At 37.8% G+C, this 16,801-nt stretch overlaps 1 protein-coding gene across 1 annotated transcript in view; it reads right to left on the reverse strand.

Annotated features, from left to right (window-relative positions):
- The window catches only part of BARD1 (BRCA1 associated RING domain 1), a 79,850-nt gene that overhangs the window by 54,073 nt on the left and 8,976 nt on the right, over positions 1-16,801 (reverse strand). Inside the window, exons 2-3 of the mRNA XM_044241542.1 lie at positions 13,793-13,849; positions 8,526-8,674 (exon numbers count right to left, since the gene is read on the reverse strand). Coding sequence (XP_044097477.1) covers positions 8,526-8,674; positions 13,793-13,849 — 206 coding nt within the window. The remainder of the gene's footprint in view (positions 1-8,525; positions 8,675-13,792; positions 13,850-16,801) is intronic.

A 16,801-nucleotide genomic window follows, 5' to 3' on the forward strand; every position in this document is an offset into this window, starting at 1 on the left:
ATAAACTTGGTTCCTGAAAGAGCTGGGATTTGAAGCCATAGCTATTTTTACTAAATAAACATTAAACTTTTCAACTAGTATACCCTATATGTGGATATTGTAATATAAGAAAGTATATTTGGTCTTCATCTATGGCTCCCAGTACAGAGGTTCAAAAACCCTAGTAATTTCCTAGAGAATCCATAGGGTATCTTTTAAGTATTTAGTCACATTCCAGGGCCTAGAGTAGTTCCAGAGTAATAAAGAGGAAATGGGTGTCTTCTCTTGTGCATCACAGTTTTTTCAACTGCACCTAAGTCCCGATAATGAGGTGACTTCTGGAGTCCCTCTAAGGATGGGGGCTGGGTGCCCCAGAAACCAATCAAGATCCGGGTTACAACTTGCAGTTTCACCCTCAACCTTCAAGAAGGGAGAAGAGCTACACGTTCAATCAATCACCAATGGCCACGGGTTTAATCAATCGTGCGTGTGTAATAAAGGTTTTTCTTTCTTTAAAAGAAAAACCCAAAAGGAAGGGTTTGGAGAACTTCCACACTGGTGAACACATGGAGGTGCTTAGCAAGTGGCACACCCAGGGAGGGCATATAAACTCCACACCCCTTCCCACACTCCTTGACCTACATGAAATCTCTTCTATCTGGCTGCTCCTGAGTTATCTCCATTTATAATGAACAGTGATCTAATAAGTAAAACATTTTCTTGAGTGAGCCACTCTAGCAAATCAATCAAACCCAAGGATGTCATGGGAACCTCCAATACAGAGTCAGCATCTGAAGTGGGGGGGGGGAGAGTCTTGTAGGACTGAGCTTTTTTTTTTTAAAAAAAAAAAAACAAAACACCTCAGTGTGCCTTTTTTTTCCCCCCCCAAAGATTTTATTTATTTATTTGACAGACAGAGATTACAAGTAGGCAGAGAGGCAGGCAGAGAGAGAGGTGGAAGCAGGCTCCCTGCTGAGCAGAGAACCAGATGCGGGGCTCGATCCCAGGACCCTGAGATCACGACCTGAGCCAAAGGCAGGGGCTTAACCCACTGAGCCACCCAGGCGCCCCGGGGACTGAGCTCTTAACCTGGAGCTGTGACATTTATCGGCAGGCAGGCAGTGTCAGAATTGAGTTAAAGAAATTGTAGGAGACCCAGTCAGTGTCACAGAATGGCTAAATGTGTAGAAAACCTACACATACGACATCAGAATGAAACAGAGGAAACATACAGGCAAAGTGAGTTTTTCTTCAGACTATGTATATTATAATCTCTATATGCATTTGTATTTGTTTAGACCTACCAATCTTGCCCATTAACAATGCTTATGAAACAGTCGGTGAGTGAGCTGTATGGTGATCTACTTTCTGATTCTGTCAGGGATTCTTCTTTCAAGTTGTCATATTTTGTTTTTGCCTTTAAGCCCATTCATTTCTCTTTAAAAAACATTCCCTAAACCTTCTCTCCTCCCACTGCACAGACAGGTAAAACCAACCCAAGTCAGCCCCGCAGAGTGGTGAGCGCGATCAACGGTGCTCAAAAAATACTGATGAATAAATTATCTGATATCTGTTCTGAAACCCTCACAAGTATTTATATGAAAGGTTAGATTTTTAAGGCCTAGAAGAAGAAAACTTGAGAATCATACATTCAACTCTCTCACGTAAAGATAAGAAATTAAAGTTAAAAAGAAAGGAGAGAGAGGTCAGCCTCCCAATCCAGCGCTCCTCCTCCACACGAACTGGGTTACCGAGAGGCTCTTTCAGTCCAAGAGCGAGCACAGGAACAGCAGGTGAAACTGGAAAACCACCACCTTTCAGGATTAACAATGCCTGACAAATAATTTCCTACTGCCTGATAACTCATTCTCCAAATTAACACAGACTTAATCTCCTTTGACCAACTAGAGTACTTGGAATATGTTTTATTCGTCCGACTTAGAAGAAAAAGGAAGCTATCGGATTATGTTTTTCTCCTGAGAAGTCACTCTTCATTCAAGATGAAGAAACCCTTTATAAGCCTTCACTTACATTACAGAATCTAAAGCAAAGTTTTAATGAACTTAGTTCTAAAACTAAGTTTCTTTAAGAAGAAAACGAATGCCATCTTACTCCTAAGAACTGGTAACATCTGCTGTGTAGGAAATAAATGTGTCTGATGCTACAAAGGTGTTATATAAAATTGTCAAGTATGCTTATTCCTGAAAAGTTTTAATATTTAAGAGATAAAACATAATTTTAGTTTCATTTTTCTTATTTGTTTCTGGGAACACATTTTTTCTCAACATCCTCATGTCTTAAAATCTCAGCAAGGGAAAAGGACATTATGAAATATTATTTTTTCATTCCTTTTGTGTCTTTTATTCACACAAAACACTTATTTTATCAGTTTAAAATTATTAATACACCAGAGGATTAGTAAACTACAATCTCTCAAATCTCTAAAGTTCAAAATTGATTCGTCTACTCCTCTTCCCCCTCATTTCTTGAGTATAAAACCCCAATCTTTATAAGTAGATTTGCCAAGTAAAGATAGTAATTAAAACAGGCAAGAAAAAATTTTTAAACAGTGGATTATAAAAAAACAAATAATTCGTATTTAACTCTGTAGAAATTTCATAGACCTTCTACTCTGCCTAGCAAAGAAATTCAGTCGAACTCCATTCTACTCCAAAGACGCCATCTCTTCCTCCTGGGACAGATGGAAGCATTACAAGTAGCTAGACAGGGAGCCAACAAACCCAGCTGGAAGCAGGAGCGTGTATCTGAGTAAGGTCAGATTCTGGGACACCCTTCTTATGTCCTAGCTGAAAATCAGCTGATCCACAAAGTGTTACCAGGTCAGAATCTTGAAAATAAAAATAATCAGAATGAGGTATCCATTCGCACAGAGACTTTGTGTCTAATTTCTAACAAGGTCTTTTCTCTGCAGTGACCCACATATTTCAAAAAACAAGTCATTTGTGATATATAATCTCGAATCTAGAAGAAAGGTCAACATGAAATGTTACCAGGATTGCTTTTTTAAGACTCAGGATTAGAAAGACTGAAAGATTAATCCTCTGGTAGTCTGTAAAAACTTAAATTTTGATGTTCTAAAATTTATTTTAAAGATAGATGATAACATTTTCAATTAAGCACAAGTCAAATGCTGAGGTCTTTAATACTTACAAAATTTACAAAATATAGAATAAGGCACTTAAAGGAAAATTAAGGCTGCTAATTAGCAGCAACACACTCAACTGACTAAAAAAAATCTAAATCTAAAATTTAAAAAAACAATTTCATAGTCGGGTGTACCTGGCCCTTAGAAGTGAATGAGAAGAGCATATGTTTGTGTAATTTATATGTACACAATAATTGACTAATCATCTAGTAACAATGCATACACTCAGGAAGATTTCATGCTGACCTTTCCTCTAGATTTGAGATTATATCAGAAATGACTTGCTTTTGAAATTATGCTTCTTGTCCTAACTAAGCAAGGACCACAACAGCAAATGTGATTGTAAATCCTGGATTTTACACAGCATATCTAAGTTAGACCGTAAAAAGTAAAACCACCACCCCTGCTGGAACATAAATCATATTATTAACAGCAACAACAATTTTTATGAGTGAATGCTTCGAAGCACGATAAATTGTCATATTCATTCCATGAAGAAAAATGCTGGTCCCTCCTCTACATAGTAAATTTCTTAATGATGACATTTTAAAAAATTCTATTCTCTGAATACAAATATTTCTCAGACAACCTTACAAAACATCAAGGAACAGAGATACACATGTTACTAAGGAGCAGCTTACCCAAGTTTTTTCTTAAAATTTAATAATAAACCACAGAAGAAGGAGGCAATTAGAAAATGTGATTTAGCTATCATTAATCTACATCAAAGGATTATAATGATGTACATTGTGTGCCTTTCAAATTATTCTCTATTATAGGTTTCACAACAGAAGTTGAGAAATCTCTTTGACAAACTAGTCCCTTATTAAAAATCAAAGGGAAGTACTTTGCTACCATCTGTGCAACATTAACGCCTTCACTAAAGAATGATTATTTTCTAAGTTAAGAAGTATTCAGTTCCATTTAAAAAAAAAAACAACAGCAACACTACTATTCAAATGTTCATCTTCATCTATTATAAAAAAGTCATAACATATATGAAACACTATGTAATTCGCTCCAATAAGAGAAGCAACTCTCCGGAAACCAGGAAACAGAAAAGGAAATTGTGATGCAATGAAAGCATAATCAAAGTGCTTTTTTCTTTTTTCTCTAACTGCATCACCACCGACACATTCTTCACAGAGCCTGACCAGCACCTGCAAGGTCTGATTTAATATGATGGGATGCAATATAAAATATAAACTTTTAAATTTAACTCTATTAGTAGAAAACAGATTATGTTACAAAGAATAAGGTAAAATTATCCAAAATGGTTGTCAGAAAAATTTGTGACAATCTTCTCTCTTTAAAGTACACTGAACCGAGGAAAATCTGTTCGAGTATTTAGAAGCTGATTTTAAAAAGTATTACTATAAATCAGGCTTCTTTATCTCCAGTATACCATATACCATGTCCATGATTTGACAAGTTCTTCCTAATTACCCACCTTAATTATGGTAATTATATATTTTATAGTAAATGCAAGGAACAAGGTTCATTTGAAAGGTAAATTGTGAACTACAGGGTTTAAAAAAAAAGAGATGTAGGAGATACCCAACCATCCCGCTTAATTCACCATTCTCAACACCCACTTAACAGAACCGTATTTTTTTTTTTAATTTTATTTATTTATTTGACAGAGAGAAATCACAAGTAGATGGAGAGGCAGGCAGAGAGAGAGAGAGAGGGAAGCAGGCTCCCTGCTGAGCAGAGAGCCCGATGCGGGACTTGATCCCAGGACTCTGAGATCATGACCTGAGCCGAAGGCAGCAGCTTATTAACCCACTGAGCCACCCAGGCGCCCAACAGAACCATATTTTTAAGCCAGACCTTAATGTAATACCTTTACTTTATGAGAGCCATTTCCAATTTCCTAATTATAAAGAGGAGAAACCATTATTTGTCCCCAACTGGTTGTACCTATTCACCTAGTAGTACACCTTATACCGCTTTAGTTTTACAAGTACTTGCTACATAAACTAACATGAATTACTACAGCAAATACTGAATGCGCCATAAAGACAGCACAACACTTTCCAACTCAAATGCCCTTTGAGGCTGGTTTGCTTTGAGGCCCTCAGAGGAAAAGCTGATGACAAGGTAACTGGTAAGCAGACAAGGCTCTGCACCATGTAATTTGCAGATCTGGACAGAGATTTTTATTTCAATACGCTTATTCTCTAGAATAAGAACTCTCATCTTCTATAAAAGGAGCAAAGGAGGATGTTACCATTAGAGAATGAATGGTTGAAGCCAAACCCTAAGAATTTGTTTCAAAACTACTTTAATTAAAGTTTAGTCTTCGGGATAGGAATTAAGCCTTAGCACTGCCAATTTGTCCCAATTCCACAAATATAATGGACACCTAGACTCCTCACGAAAGCTTTGAGCTAAGTGATAAACAAGAAACTTCCAGTGTGACCTCCCTGCATAACCTAAGTCCTCAATGTCCTCACCCCAGAATAAGGGATTCAAGATGACCTTCCTGCTCCTAAAATTCTGATTATATGTTATCCAAACTGAAATGTCAATTCATCTTAAAATAAGTAATGTTGGGGGTCCCTGGATGGCTCAGTCGTTAAGTGTCTGCCTTGGGGCTCAGGTCATGATCCCAGGTCCTGGGATCAAGTCCCATATCAGGCTCCCAGCTCAGTGGGGAGCCTGCTTCTCCTGCTCCTACTTCCTCTGCTTGTGTCCCCTCTCTTGCTGTCTCTCTCTCTAATAAATAAATAAAATCTTAAAAATAATAATAATAATGTTGAAGCCAGAACTGCTAAAGTCTGTAAGGACAAAAGTAGTTGCTACTCACTATAATGAGGAAAATGAACACAAAATGGCTTTCAAAAAATTAATCACTGAATTCCCTCCCCAAACTCCACGTCTATTTTTTTGTTGTTGTTGTTTTTTAAGATTTTATTTATTTATTTTCAGAGATAGCAAGCACAAGCAGGGAGGCGGCAGGCAGAGGTAGAGGAAGAATGGGATCACGGGATCATGGGATCATGTCCCGGGCGGAAGGCAGCCACTTAACTGACTGAGCCACTCAGGCGTCCCACTACATCTATTTTTAGATGAGAAAGACAACATTCTACAAGGCCTCAAGGCACCACACAAAATCTTGTTCTAAACTCAATGATTCTCCTAAATATCTTTAGTAATGATGCAATGTGGATGCATTTCATAGTCCGACTCCACAAAATATGAAAACCATACTAAAAATTTAAACATCACTAACCACAATAAAATTTCTGGAAGAGTTCCCTAGCATGTTCTTCTCTGTACTCCAAAGTGCCGTATCGGTACCCCATTATGCCATAATTCACTACCCATCAAGAGTTACCCTATCTCCTTTTTATCAGCATTAAAAATGTCACTTAAAAAATGTCACATTACTTGTCACAGCTTAAACCGTGTTCCTCACAAATTCATATATCCAAGACCTACTCCTAGCAACTGACAACGTGACCTTATTTTTGGAAACAGAGTCATTACTGATGTAATTAGTAAAAATGAGTAGAGTGGGTAGGACTCAATAATTCAATATGACTGATATCCTTATAAAAAGAGGAAACTTGGCACAAATACAAGCAGAACACCATGGGGACACAAAGACAAACCAAGCAGAGAGCCCTTCCCTCACAGACATCCTTCCATCAGAGACCTTGAAAGCACCAACTGTACCAACACCTCAGTGTAAAATCCCTAGACTCCACAACCGTGAGACATTAAACTTGTAAGCCACCTAGTTTGTTACCGCAGTCCCAAGCAAGCTAATATATTACCACACAGCAACTGGAGAAGAATCAAATCAAAACATCCTGACAGAATTCTCAGGGTAGCACCCCAAATGTCAATGCATGGGCAACATTTCTAATACACCACACGTCTTTAAGAATCTGATACAAGCCATTCTCCCACAGACACGAACATTCTTCATGCTGTACACTTAAATCAACAGTTTCAGGGCACCTGGCTAGCTCAGCTAGTAGAACAAGTGACTCTTACTCTTGATCCTGGAGTTGTAAGTTTGAGCCCCACACTAGGTGTGCAAGTGACTTAAAAATAAAAAAAATCTTAATAAAGAAAAAAAAAAAAAGTTCAATCCTACCTCTCCACCCCCAACATGCCAAAGATGCAGGAACTCTCTTTAGTCAATGGTATTTGTATGGGGGGGGGGCAGGTCATATACTGAACTTTTTTAATTAGAAAATAAACACTACCACCCCTACTTCTGAGTAAGAAGGAAAACACAGATGAATAATGCAACTATTCCTCTTTGTGCTCTTAAAAGGATTTATAACACGTATTATATTTTCAAAAAGGTTAAGTATTTTTTGAACTCTGTGTGTGTATACTTACACCTGAGAAGTAAGTAAAACTTTATTACCATAGCACATTTTATCCTGAAAGAACAGAGTCTAATACAATGATCAGATGAAAAAAACTTTTCATAGGTAGACTGTGTAATTTAAATTCTTCTTAAAAATATGGTCAATCTGGTCAGATCTGGTTAATAAGACTCAAAGTATTTGTCTTGTTTATTTTGTCTAATCAACTTCACCTTTAGTAGCGGACAATAACACATCGTGTCAGACATCTAAGATCAAAACATTTAAAAACAGAAATTCAGCCATTTTATATAAACAGTATCAATCATTCACAGTATCCTGCCAGTCAAGAAAAGGTTATCTTATAGACATAAGCAAAATGACATGCTCTGGTCAATAAAAGGGTAATTCTAACATCTAATTATGAAGACTCAAAATGCTTTACTTTCTTTCCCCAGCTAATTAGTTCTCAGCAGAAAGCACAATGGGAAGATACATAGTAAATACACAGAGTCTAAGAACAATGTGAAAAACTTGAACCCCCATTTAAATAGAAAAGAAAATCAGTATTAGATTTTTGTTCTTTCAAAATGTGCTCATCTAATTAATTCAGTCTGGAAAAGGGATGCACACAGAAAGTTGTATTCTATCATGTACAAGTGTATTTAAGTGAATTTAAAGACAAATTTCTTTTCCATATATGTTACCCAGAAATTACTATAACTGTAATTCTTACAGTTGCATAACTATAAAAACAGGCATTGCAGGTATTGAAAGCATCTGGACTAACACCCGGAGGAAGTGGGCTCTGTGTCTCCTGCTTCTAGTACTAACTACACACGTGACATTAGGCAAGATCATTTAACCTCTCCGGACCTCGGTTTCTCTAAGTTATCTCTAAGTTATCTGTCACTTCTCAAAATAACTGTAAACTGTAAATCTTAAAATTTGAAATATGTCATCAGAATTCTTGATAGATGTTTACATTTTTATATGATCAATATGAACTCATCAGCTATTTAAGGAAGAGAGTCAGTGATATTTCTCACCTGAAAGCTTATCGTCATGTAGCAAATTCCGAAGCTTACTACAAAGCTGGATCATGCTGTCCAATTGTCTATTTATCTTCACATCTTGTATCCAGGCTGGGGTGTAACACACTGGACATCCGGTTCCAATGCAGTCACTTACACAATTACTTTAAAAAAGGTTAAAAGAAAAATATATATATACGTAACATGTATATCTATATATCTCAATGCATTCAGCAGAAGCTCAATTCCAAAATATAAGCATAAACAGACTTTGAACAGAGATAAATGAAGCAAAAGTTGTTTTAACAAGCAATGGGAAAACATAATTTTTTTTTTAAAATAGTGTTTCTGAAAGAGTCTAATACACAATCTAAATCTAAATTTCCTTGGGAAAATTAATATTAAGAGGCTTTAATTAGCCAGACGTTAGTCTGCATAATTTTTCATGCAAATAAATCTATAAATCTATAGCTTCTAAAGGGTAAGAGTACAGAAAGGGACATAAATAAACACATTTACTACCAAATGCATAACAGCCATGCATCTCAACCTTTTCTATCTTAAATCTTAACACTGTGCTTCATGGAACATTACTGCAAAGACACCAGGAAAGGTATTTTTTGTTTTGTTACCGACAAGTGTCTAAAGGCTTTAATGTGGTTTCTGAGAAAAGATACCTTGTTCTTTCAGACACTTTTACAGCCTGTAGACTCAATTAAATTACCACAAGTTTTCTGCCTAGTAGTTAAATCTCAAATCCTTTGCATATCTGAAGATATACATAAACTCTTGTTTAAAAAAAAAAAAAAAAAGGAATTGGGAGTGGGGTTCATAATCCCCCCTCCAAAGCTTATCTCTGGATTCAGAAATAAAAAACCTAAAAATCCACTCCTTAGCCTCACCAGAGGAACTCCAGCAAGACTGGGAAGTGATGAAAGTGATGAAAGCCACTTCTCCCCCAAACACCACATTCCTTTCCACGGGACCTACTCATTTGTAGGCACAGAGGATTCTTCTAATATGAGCTCCTTCCAGAAAAAGCCTGTGGCATTTCTACTCCGCATCTTAGATTTTGGCATAATTCTGGTGCAAAGTAACATCAATAAATGTTATAGAACAAATCTGTAAACCACAGTAGAGCTAGGAGAGATTGCACTCAATAAATGAATAAATGTCAAATTTCTTTCCTCCTTTTTTTTTTTTTTGGAGAGTGTGTGCAAGGGGCTGCTGTGGGCAGACAGAGAGGGAAAGAGAATCTTAAGCAGACTCCACACTCAGGGGGCTCAATCTTACGACCCTGAAATCATGAAGTGTCAATCTTCTGTAGCAAATAAAGGAACTTCTTAGAGTTTCTTTGGTTGTAGTTACAAGCAAAGAAAAAACTTTAAAAAACTTAAAACCCCACATATAAACTTTAAAAAGTTAAAACTTTAAAAACTAAAAACCTACAACGCCACATATAAAAAGGGAAACTGATTCCTCAATTTAACAGTTACAATCCACTCGTTCAGAATCATTACCTTATTTACAGATGAAGAAAATGAGATTCAGTTAGGTAGGACACTTATTATGTACTGCACTCTGGTACCCAGATCAGTCTATTTTATACATTCTATAATATTCATCTTTTAACTGTTCTCAAATTATTTAGTAAACATAAATCTAGAATTCTGGGGACAGATGTCATTTCTCAGTAGATCTGTATAACTCAGTAAGTCAATATTTTCCAGATGACCAAAGCATGACATCAGAAAATCCTGCTGGGTAGGGGTACCTGGGTGGCTCAGTGGGTTAAGCCTCTGCCTTCGGCTTGGATCATGATCCCAGGGTTCTGGGATCAAGCCCCGCATTGGGCTCTCTGCTCAGGGGGGAGCCTGCTTCCTCCTCTTTCTCTCTCTGTCTGCCTCTCTGCCTCTCTGTCTACTTGTGATCTCTCTCTCTCTCTGTCAAATAAATAAATAAAATCTTCAAAAAAAAAAAGAAAGAAAAGAAAATCCTGCTGAGTAAAAGACCCATTCAAAACACAGGATAAACAAGTGAAATTTAATGTAAAAGATACCAAAAACTCATCATTATCCTTTTAGATTCCACAAAGTAACAAATCTAAAGGAACAAGCACTTGCCAAATAATGGTGTAGTATCAAAGAACATCCACAATTACCTGAAAAAACTAAATACCCTTCCTTTTTCTAGTTACACACATGTATAATACAAGATTTTCCTCACATGCTGCAATCAAAAGAATATATCACAACAGGTTGATTACATAAGCAGGTATGAGAATCTACTGTCTTCTATACAGCAAAACAATAAAGAGATTTGCATAAATAGAAGTGTCACTCTTCTCACTAGTTTTTCTTTGGTTTATGGTTATTTTTCCTTAAAAAAGTATTACTTATGTTACTATATAAAGGGTTTATTATTGCTACTTTTAACTGAATAGTTTTTGTTTTGTTTTGTTTTTAAAGATTTTATTTATTTATTTGACAGACAGAGATCACAAGTAGGCAGAGAGAGAGAGGAAGAAGCAGGCTCCTTGCTGAGCAGAGAGCCTGATGCGGGGCTCGATCCCAAGACCCTGAGATCATGACCTGAGCCGAAGGCAGAGGCTTAACCTTCTGAGCCACCCAGGCGCCCCTGAATAGTATTTTTTTAAATGTCTCGGTTTCACACAGCAAATATACAAACAAAACTGCTTTGGGGTCCTCAATTTTTAAGGGTGTAAAACGATCCAAAGCCAAAAAGTTTGCCTACGTCTGCCTTAAGTTTTAAACAATTTCTATCTTAAAAAGAATACACGGACTATTTTTATCAGGGATTGGCAGAAAAGTACCTTGAAACTACCACAACATTGTCAATGCCTAAAGATCAGTGCCCCTTCAACTCGCCCCCCACCTCTATGCTTCAACTAGATTGGTATATATCAAACCATCTTTTAAAACTGCATGATATTTATAGCATTGCTCAACAGTTTCACATAGCTTCAAATCTGCAAAGACTAGTTTCCCTAATTCTTGGCATCACATAATCAAAATGAACCAAAATTGCACTGAATCTATTCTTTCCTGTGTTCAGGTCATATAGAGATGACGACCTTCTCTTTAAGATGTTCTCATGCCTATCTTAATCTTTCACTGAACATTTTAAGTCACAGACCCTTTTAGAACCCAATAAAGGCACAGATCTCTCTCACACTCAACAAACACACACACACATACACACACTACCTACAATTTCATGGAGTTTGATATGCTCCAGCAGATTTGTCACTGATATATTATATACAGTGCGTCCATCAGCTAGAACAAAATCAATCTGCTTACTAGCAAGTGAGGACAGGAATGGGGCATCATTTAATAAAGGGATTAAATGATTAAAAGAGTTCATGGGAGCCTTTTGGAGAAGGTGACATACGGGCTAAAATGTAACTGATGAAAAGTCAGCCTCACAAAAATTTGGCAGTACATTCTAGATGGAAGAAATAGCAAGTGCAAAAGTCCTGGGGCAGTTGTAAATTCAGTATATTTAATGAACTAAAAAGAGAAGATGGCTGGAACAGGGTGAGCTGGCGGGAAGTATAGTTAGAGAGGCAGGTAGGAATTGGGTCCTGTACAGGTTCTTCCAAACTTTAGAGCAAAGAGTGTGGATTTTATTCTAACTGTAATAGAAGCCACTGGAGGATTTTAAGGAGGGTAATGATATGGATGTGATTTATATTTTTAAAAGACCACTGATAAGAATGCAGAAAATGGGGAAGGGGACCAGTTATGAACTTATGACAACAATCTGAGGAGATAATAGGATAGTGGCTTGGACCAAAGTGTTAACAGTGGTAAATATGGAGAAAAGTGAGGAAAAATTCAAGATTCAAGACACATTTTGAGATGGAAGTGACAGAACTTAATAAGGTGATAAGGAAGAAAAGAGCAATTGGGTATTACTTGTGGTTTTTCCCTGGAGTAACTCTGCAATCAGTGGTGCCCTTTATGGGCACGAAGATCACCGAGACAGGCATCGTGGAAGGGGTGAGTGTCCAACAGACGTGCTCTGCACATGTCAAGTCTGAAATCCTTTGTCATCCTCCAAATGGAGTTATCAGGTAGGTAACAGGTACTATCTCCTATCCCACCCTCCAGCTGGATATGTCCCATATATCAGATCCACGTTTTCAGAAAGAAAATTGCGATCCCAAGCGTAATTGCTTCCCACACATCCCCAGCCCGCGGCAGTCACACAGTAAATTATTTTCATTTTGCTTAAACTTCACATCACAGTTGCTCATGCCAGAAAGTTACACAGTCGTAACTGAAATCATGAAAAAACGACTCAAAGGAGGCTATATTAACCCTGTCTCACAATTAAACTAAGACATTTGGTCCTTAAATTTATTTCTCCAAATAAGAAATAGAATGAAATGAAAATCTAGTATTCTAATCTATAAACCAGAGCTTTCCTACTAAAACATGGATCTAACTTCATAGTAATTGTTACGGCTTAAATTGTGTCCCCCAAAAAGATGTTGAAGTCTTAATGTCCAGTACCCAAGAATGTGATCTTGTTTGGAAATAGGATCTTTCTAGATGATCAAATTAACATGAGATCATCAAGGTGAGGCTTAATCCAACATAACTAGCATTCTTACAGAAAGGGCAAGTTTGGACACAAGGACAAACACGCACACAAGAGAGAATGCCGTGTGAACATGAAGGTGAAAATCAGAGTGATAGCTCTACAAGCCAAGGGATGCCAAAGACTGACAGAAGACAAAGATTCTCCACCAGGAGGTAGAAGACAATCACAGAACAGAGTCTTCCCCACAGCTCTGCCTGTCACCTTGCTCTCAGACTTCTAGCCTCCCAAACTGTGAGACAATAAACTTCTGTCATTCTAAAGCACCCAGTCTTTGATACTTTGTTACAACAGCCCTAGAAAACCAACCCAATAACTACAAGAATTAGATTTTCATAAGTTGGAAAGTCTAGACTCAAAAGTAATTGGAAGGAAAAAAGAGACGTACTTCAAACACACAACAGGTTTTCCTCCCCAAGCTTTGCCAAGTACTTAATAAGCTTGGCAACTTTGGACAAGCCATCCCCTTTGAGTTCTGATGCTCGTATTTGTAAATGAAGACAGTTGTAAGAATCAAAATGAGCGAATGTACAGTGAGCGATCTGCAGTTTACGAGAGCTACATACACATAAGGCAATGTTATTAATATGATTACATGATGATGACCTAGTAAAAACTATAGTTATACTAAGTATCAAACCATAATTACTTACCTACAGAAGATGTGCTCACACCCCCCTAAACACACAGGCTCCCTCAGAATATGAGTGCTGTTTGAAGAAAGGAAAACAATCAAGACTTAGGTCATTGTTAGATAAACATTTTACACCCAACATTTCATAAATCCAGTGACTTAGGTCATTGTTAGATAAACATTTTACAGCCAACATTTCATAAATTCAAGGCCTAACACTAGCATATTTCTCTTCCTCAAAGCAGAAGGATGTATTTATTTGGAAGGCTGTTGGTACCCGATTAAATACTGTATCATCACACATCTGCTGGACTCAAATAGCTACTACCAAACTCGGTACAGAGTGTAACATTTTTTATAACACACATACTGGGAAATCAAAGAAGCAACTTTGTGCCACTATCTCTATACCTCCTACAGGCAAAACCAACCACTGGCTGCTTCTTTCAACTACCAAGATATACCTTCACTTAATGATTCAAAGTACAGACCATACATTTCAAAGTAAGGCTTAAAAATAGAATGACCATATATTATCCATATGAGAACATTTCTGTGAGTGAAAGGGCATGATAATTGAATAGGACACTGGGGCCCAGGTATAAATCAGGGCTGACCCAGGAAAATCAGGTCATCTGATCACTCTGACCCTAAGAATTCACAGTTTCCCATACAAATACATTGGTTTCTGGCTATTGTTAAGTGGCCATTTACATTTCATCAATGCCTTGTCAAAAATACAGCCATTCTTTCAGTTTACAGTTGGTTGACTGTTTCGTACTTTAAGCAACTACAAATAGGAATCTTCAGGTTGACATCATGCAGACTGAATGAAATTCATGGCATTAGGGGAAGAGAGACAGAAATACAATTATTGTCCATCAAAATACCTGTTACCTTTGATAAGCTTCTGTAAGTAACAGTACTTATTAATAAACACATCAAGTCATTATTTTCAGGGGGCATAATGCAGTGAGAGCAAAAGGAAAAATAAGGCTCTCAAAGGATGTATATTTTTTGTGCTTGGTTTATTACACTAACCTTAGGACCTTAAGGTATTTACACCATTATTATCCCATTACCTCTGTACACATTACCACATATCAATAAACACAGTTTTCCACATTTCTTCAAAGATCAAAAGTATCACGCTGCACATTTTAATAGATCCGAACATTAAAGTGAAATTGAGCTCTCAGAAAGAATGCTAAAAACAGAGTATACATCTACAATGTTATCCTCAAGATACCAAAAATGGTGTTCACTGACATTATAAAACCCATTACTTTTTTAAAACTCACAATATCTGGTTTTTCTATCACACTACACAGATCACAGTGCTAAAAATATGACTTGTGACGTGCCAGCCACTTTTGTGATTCTGGCAAATTAAGATGATCTCTGCTCCAACGATCATGCTCCTCTTGCAATTTTTGTTCATGATCTCATCTACCAAAACCTCGTCTCTTATCTCCTAATCAAGTGTGTTGAATTCTACTTCATTACAAGATCTGCTCTACGATCTCAGAAGTGGTGGTGTTTCACCTCCCCCATCATAATAATTCCCTGTATCTCTTCATTCCATCACTCCGACCAAACCTCCACCTTCAGGTCGCTCTCCACCTCGAGAGACCACCATTCAGGTCACTAGCTCCTTGGATTCCCAAGGCCACACCTTCACCACCACCCTATTTCCACTGACCTCTTAGACACTCACAGATGCCATCTATAGTGCCAGATAGGTCCTGCTCATTCCTCTCCTAATCTCAGGCTATGAATAATAAACAGACAGAGAAGCAGGAGTGCCTAGGTGGTTCAGGCAGTTAAGTGTTGGACTTGACCTCAGCTCAAGTCACCATCTCAAGGTCATGAGACGGAGATCAGCCTTGGGTCTAATGCAGAGTCAACTTGGGATTCTCTCCCCCACTCTCTCCCTCTGCCCCTCTCCCTGCTTGCTCTCTCTTAAGGCAAAAAAAAGAGAGAGAGAGAGAGAGAGAGAGAGATGAATGGATCTCTATGAATTTAGTTGGTAGTTTCTTCACCTTTGTCTCTCTACCAAAGTAGCACATCTTATTTTCAGTGAGTAAACAAATGAAACAATCGCCATGCTCTGAAATTCCATTAGCATGACTGGAGACGAACAGTGTGAGTGTTTCACCACCTGAACCCATTCCTACCTCTTCATCCATAATCCTATCCCTCCCTTCAGGCTCAGAGGAAAACATTTCCTGCAGTCACCCTTCCTTCTTAAAATGCGCTGCTCTATCTCTCCCTAAATCCCTTATCCTCTGTCTCCTAAAGTGGCCTATTCTCCTCATTACAGCCACCTTTCTTCTTCCATCTGCCTAAACACGCACAAGTAGGCATTCTCTCCCCCACCTGAAAAAACAGCACTTGGTTTAGCTCCTGCCTCTAACTCTACCTCCTGCCCCTGCTCTTGCCGACAGATGGAAGGTCCTAACAGAGGGCTCCAGTGTTCACTCCATCTCCTTACCTCCCCAGCTTTAACTCCCGACAATGCTGAACCTGCTCTCCAAAAGCACTTTTAGGCCTCATTCTCCCTCCCCCTTCTGTGAAGGAAACTGACCTCAACTTTCTTCCTGAAACCTTTCCTTCAGTTGAGTCTTAATTTTCTTATCACACATTTATCTGCCTATTTTAGCATTTCGTTAACTGCTTCTTTCCTGTCTCTCCATTGTAGGCTTTTCCCCATAACACAGTCCACAGACTTTTGGCTTCCTATCATAGTACTCTACACTCAGTGCCTTGATCCTGTTTCTAAACTTAAATGTCCTTTCGAAGATGACTCTGAACCTTTTATCTATGGTTCTGACCCTTCCCCTAGCAATGAGATGCTACAGTTTGATTAGCAATGAATCTAGTATCTATGAATAACTGATCAATTGTACTGATTATTCTAATTAGTGAGCGAGAATATATTTTGTTGCTGTTAACAGATAAAGAACAACACTGGAGGAGTGATGGAGAAGTATGTGCCCGCGAACACAGGGGAAGGAGCAGGGACAGG

This window comes from Neovison vison, chromosome 3 (genome assembly GCF_020171115.1).
Source record: "Neovison vison isolate M4711 chromosome 3, ASM_NN_V1, whole genome shotgun sequence".
NCBI lineage: Eukaryota > Metazoa > Chordata > Mammalia > Carnivora > Mustelidae > Neogale > Neogale vison.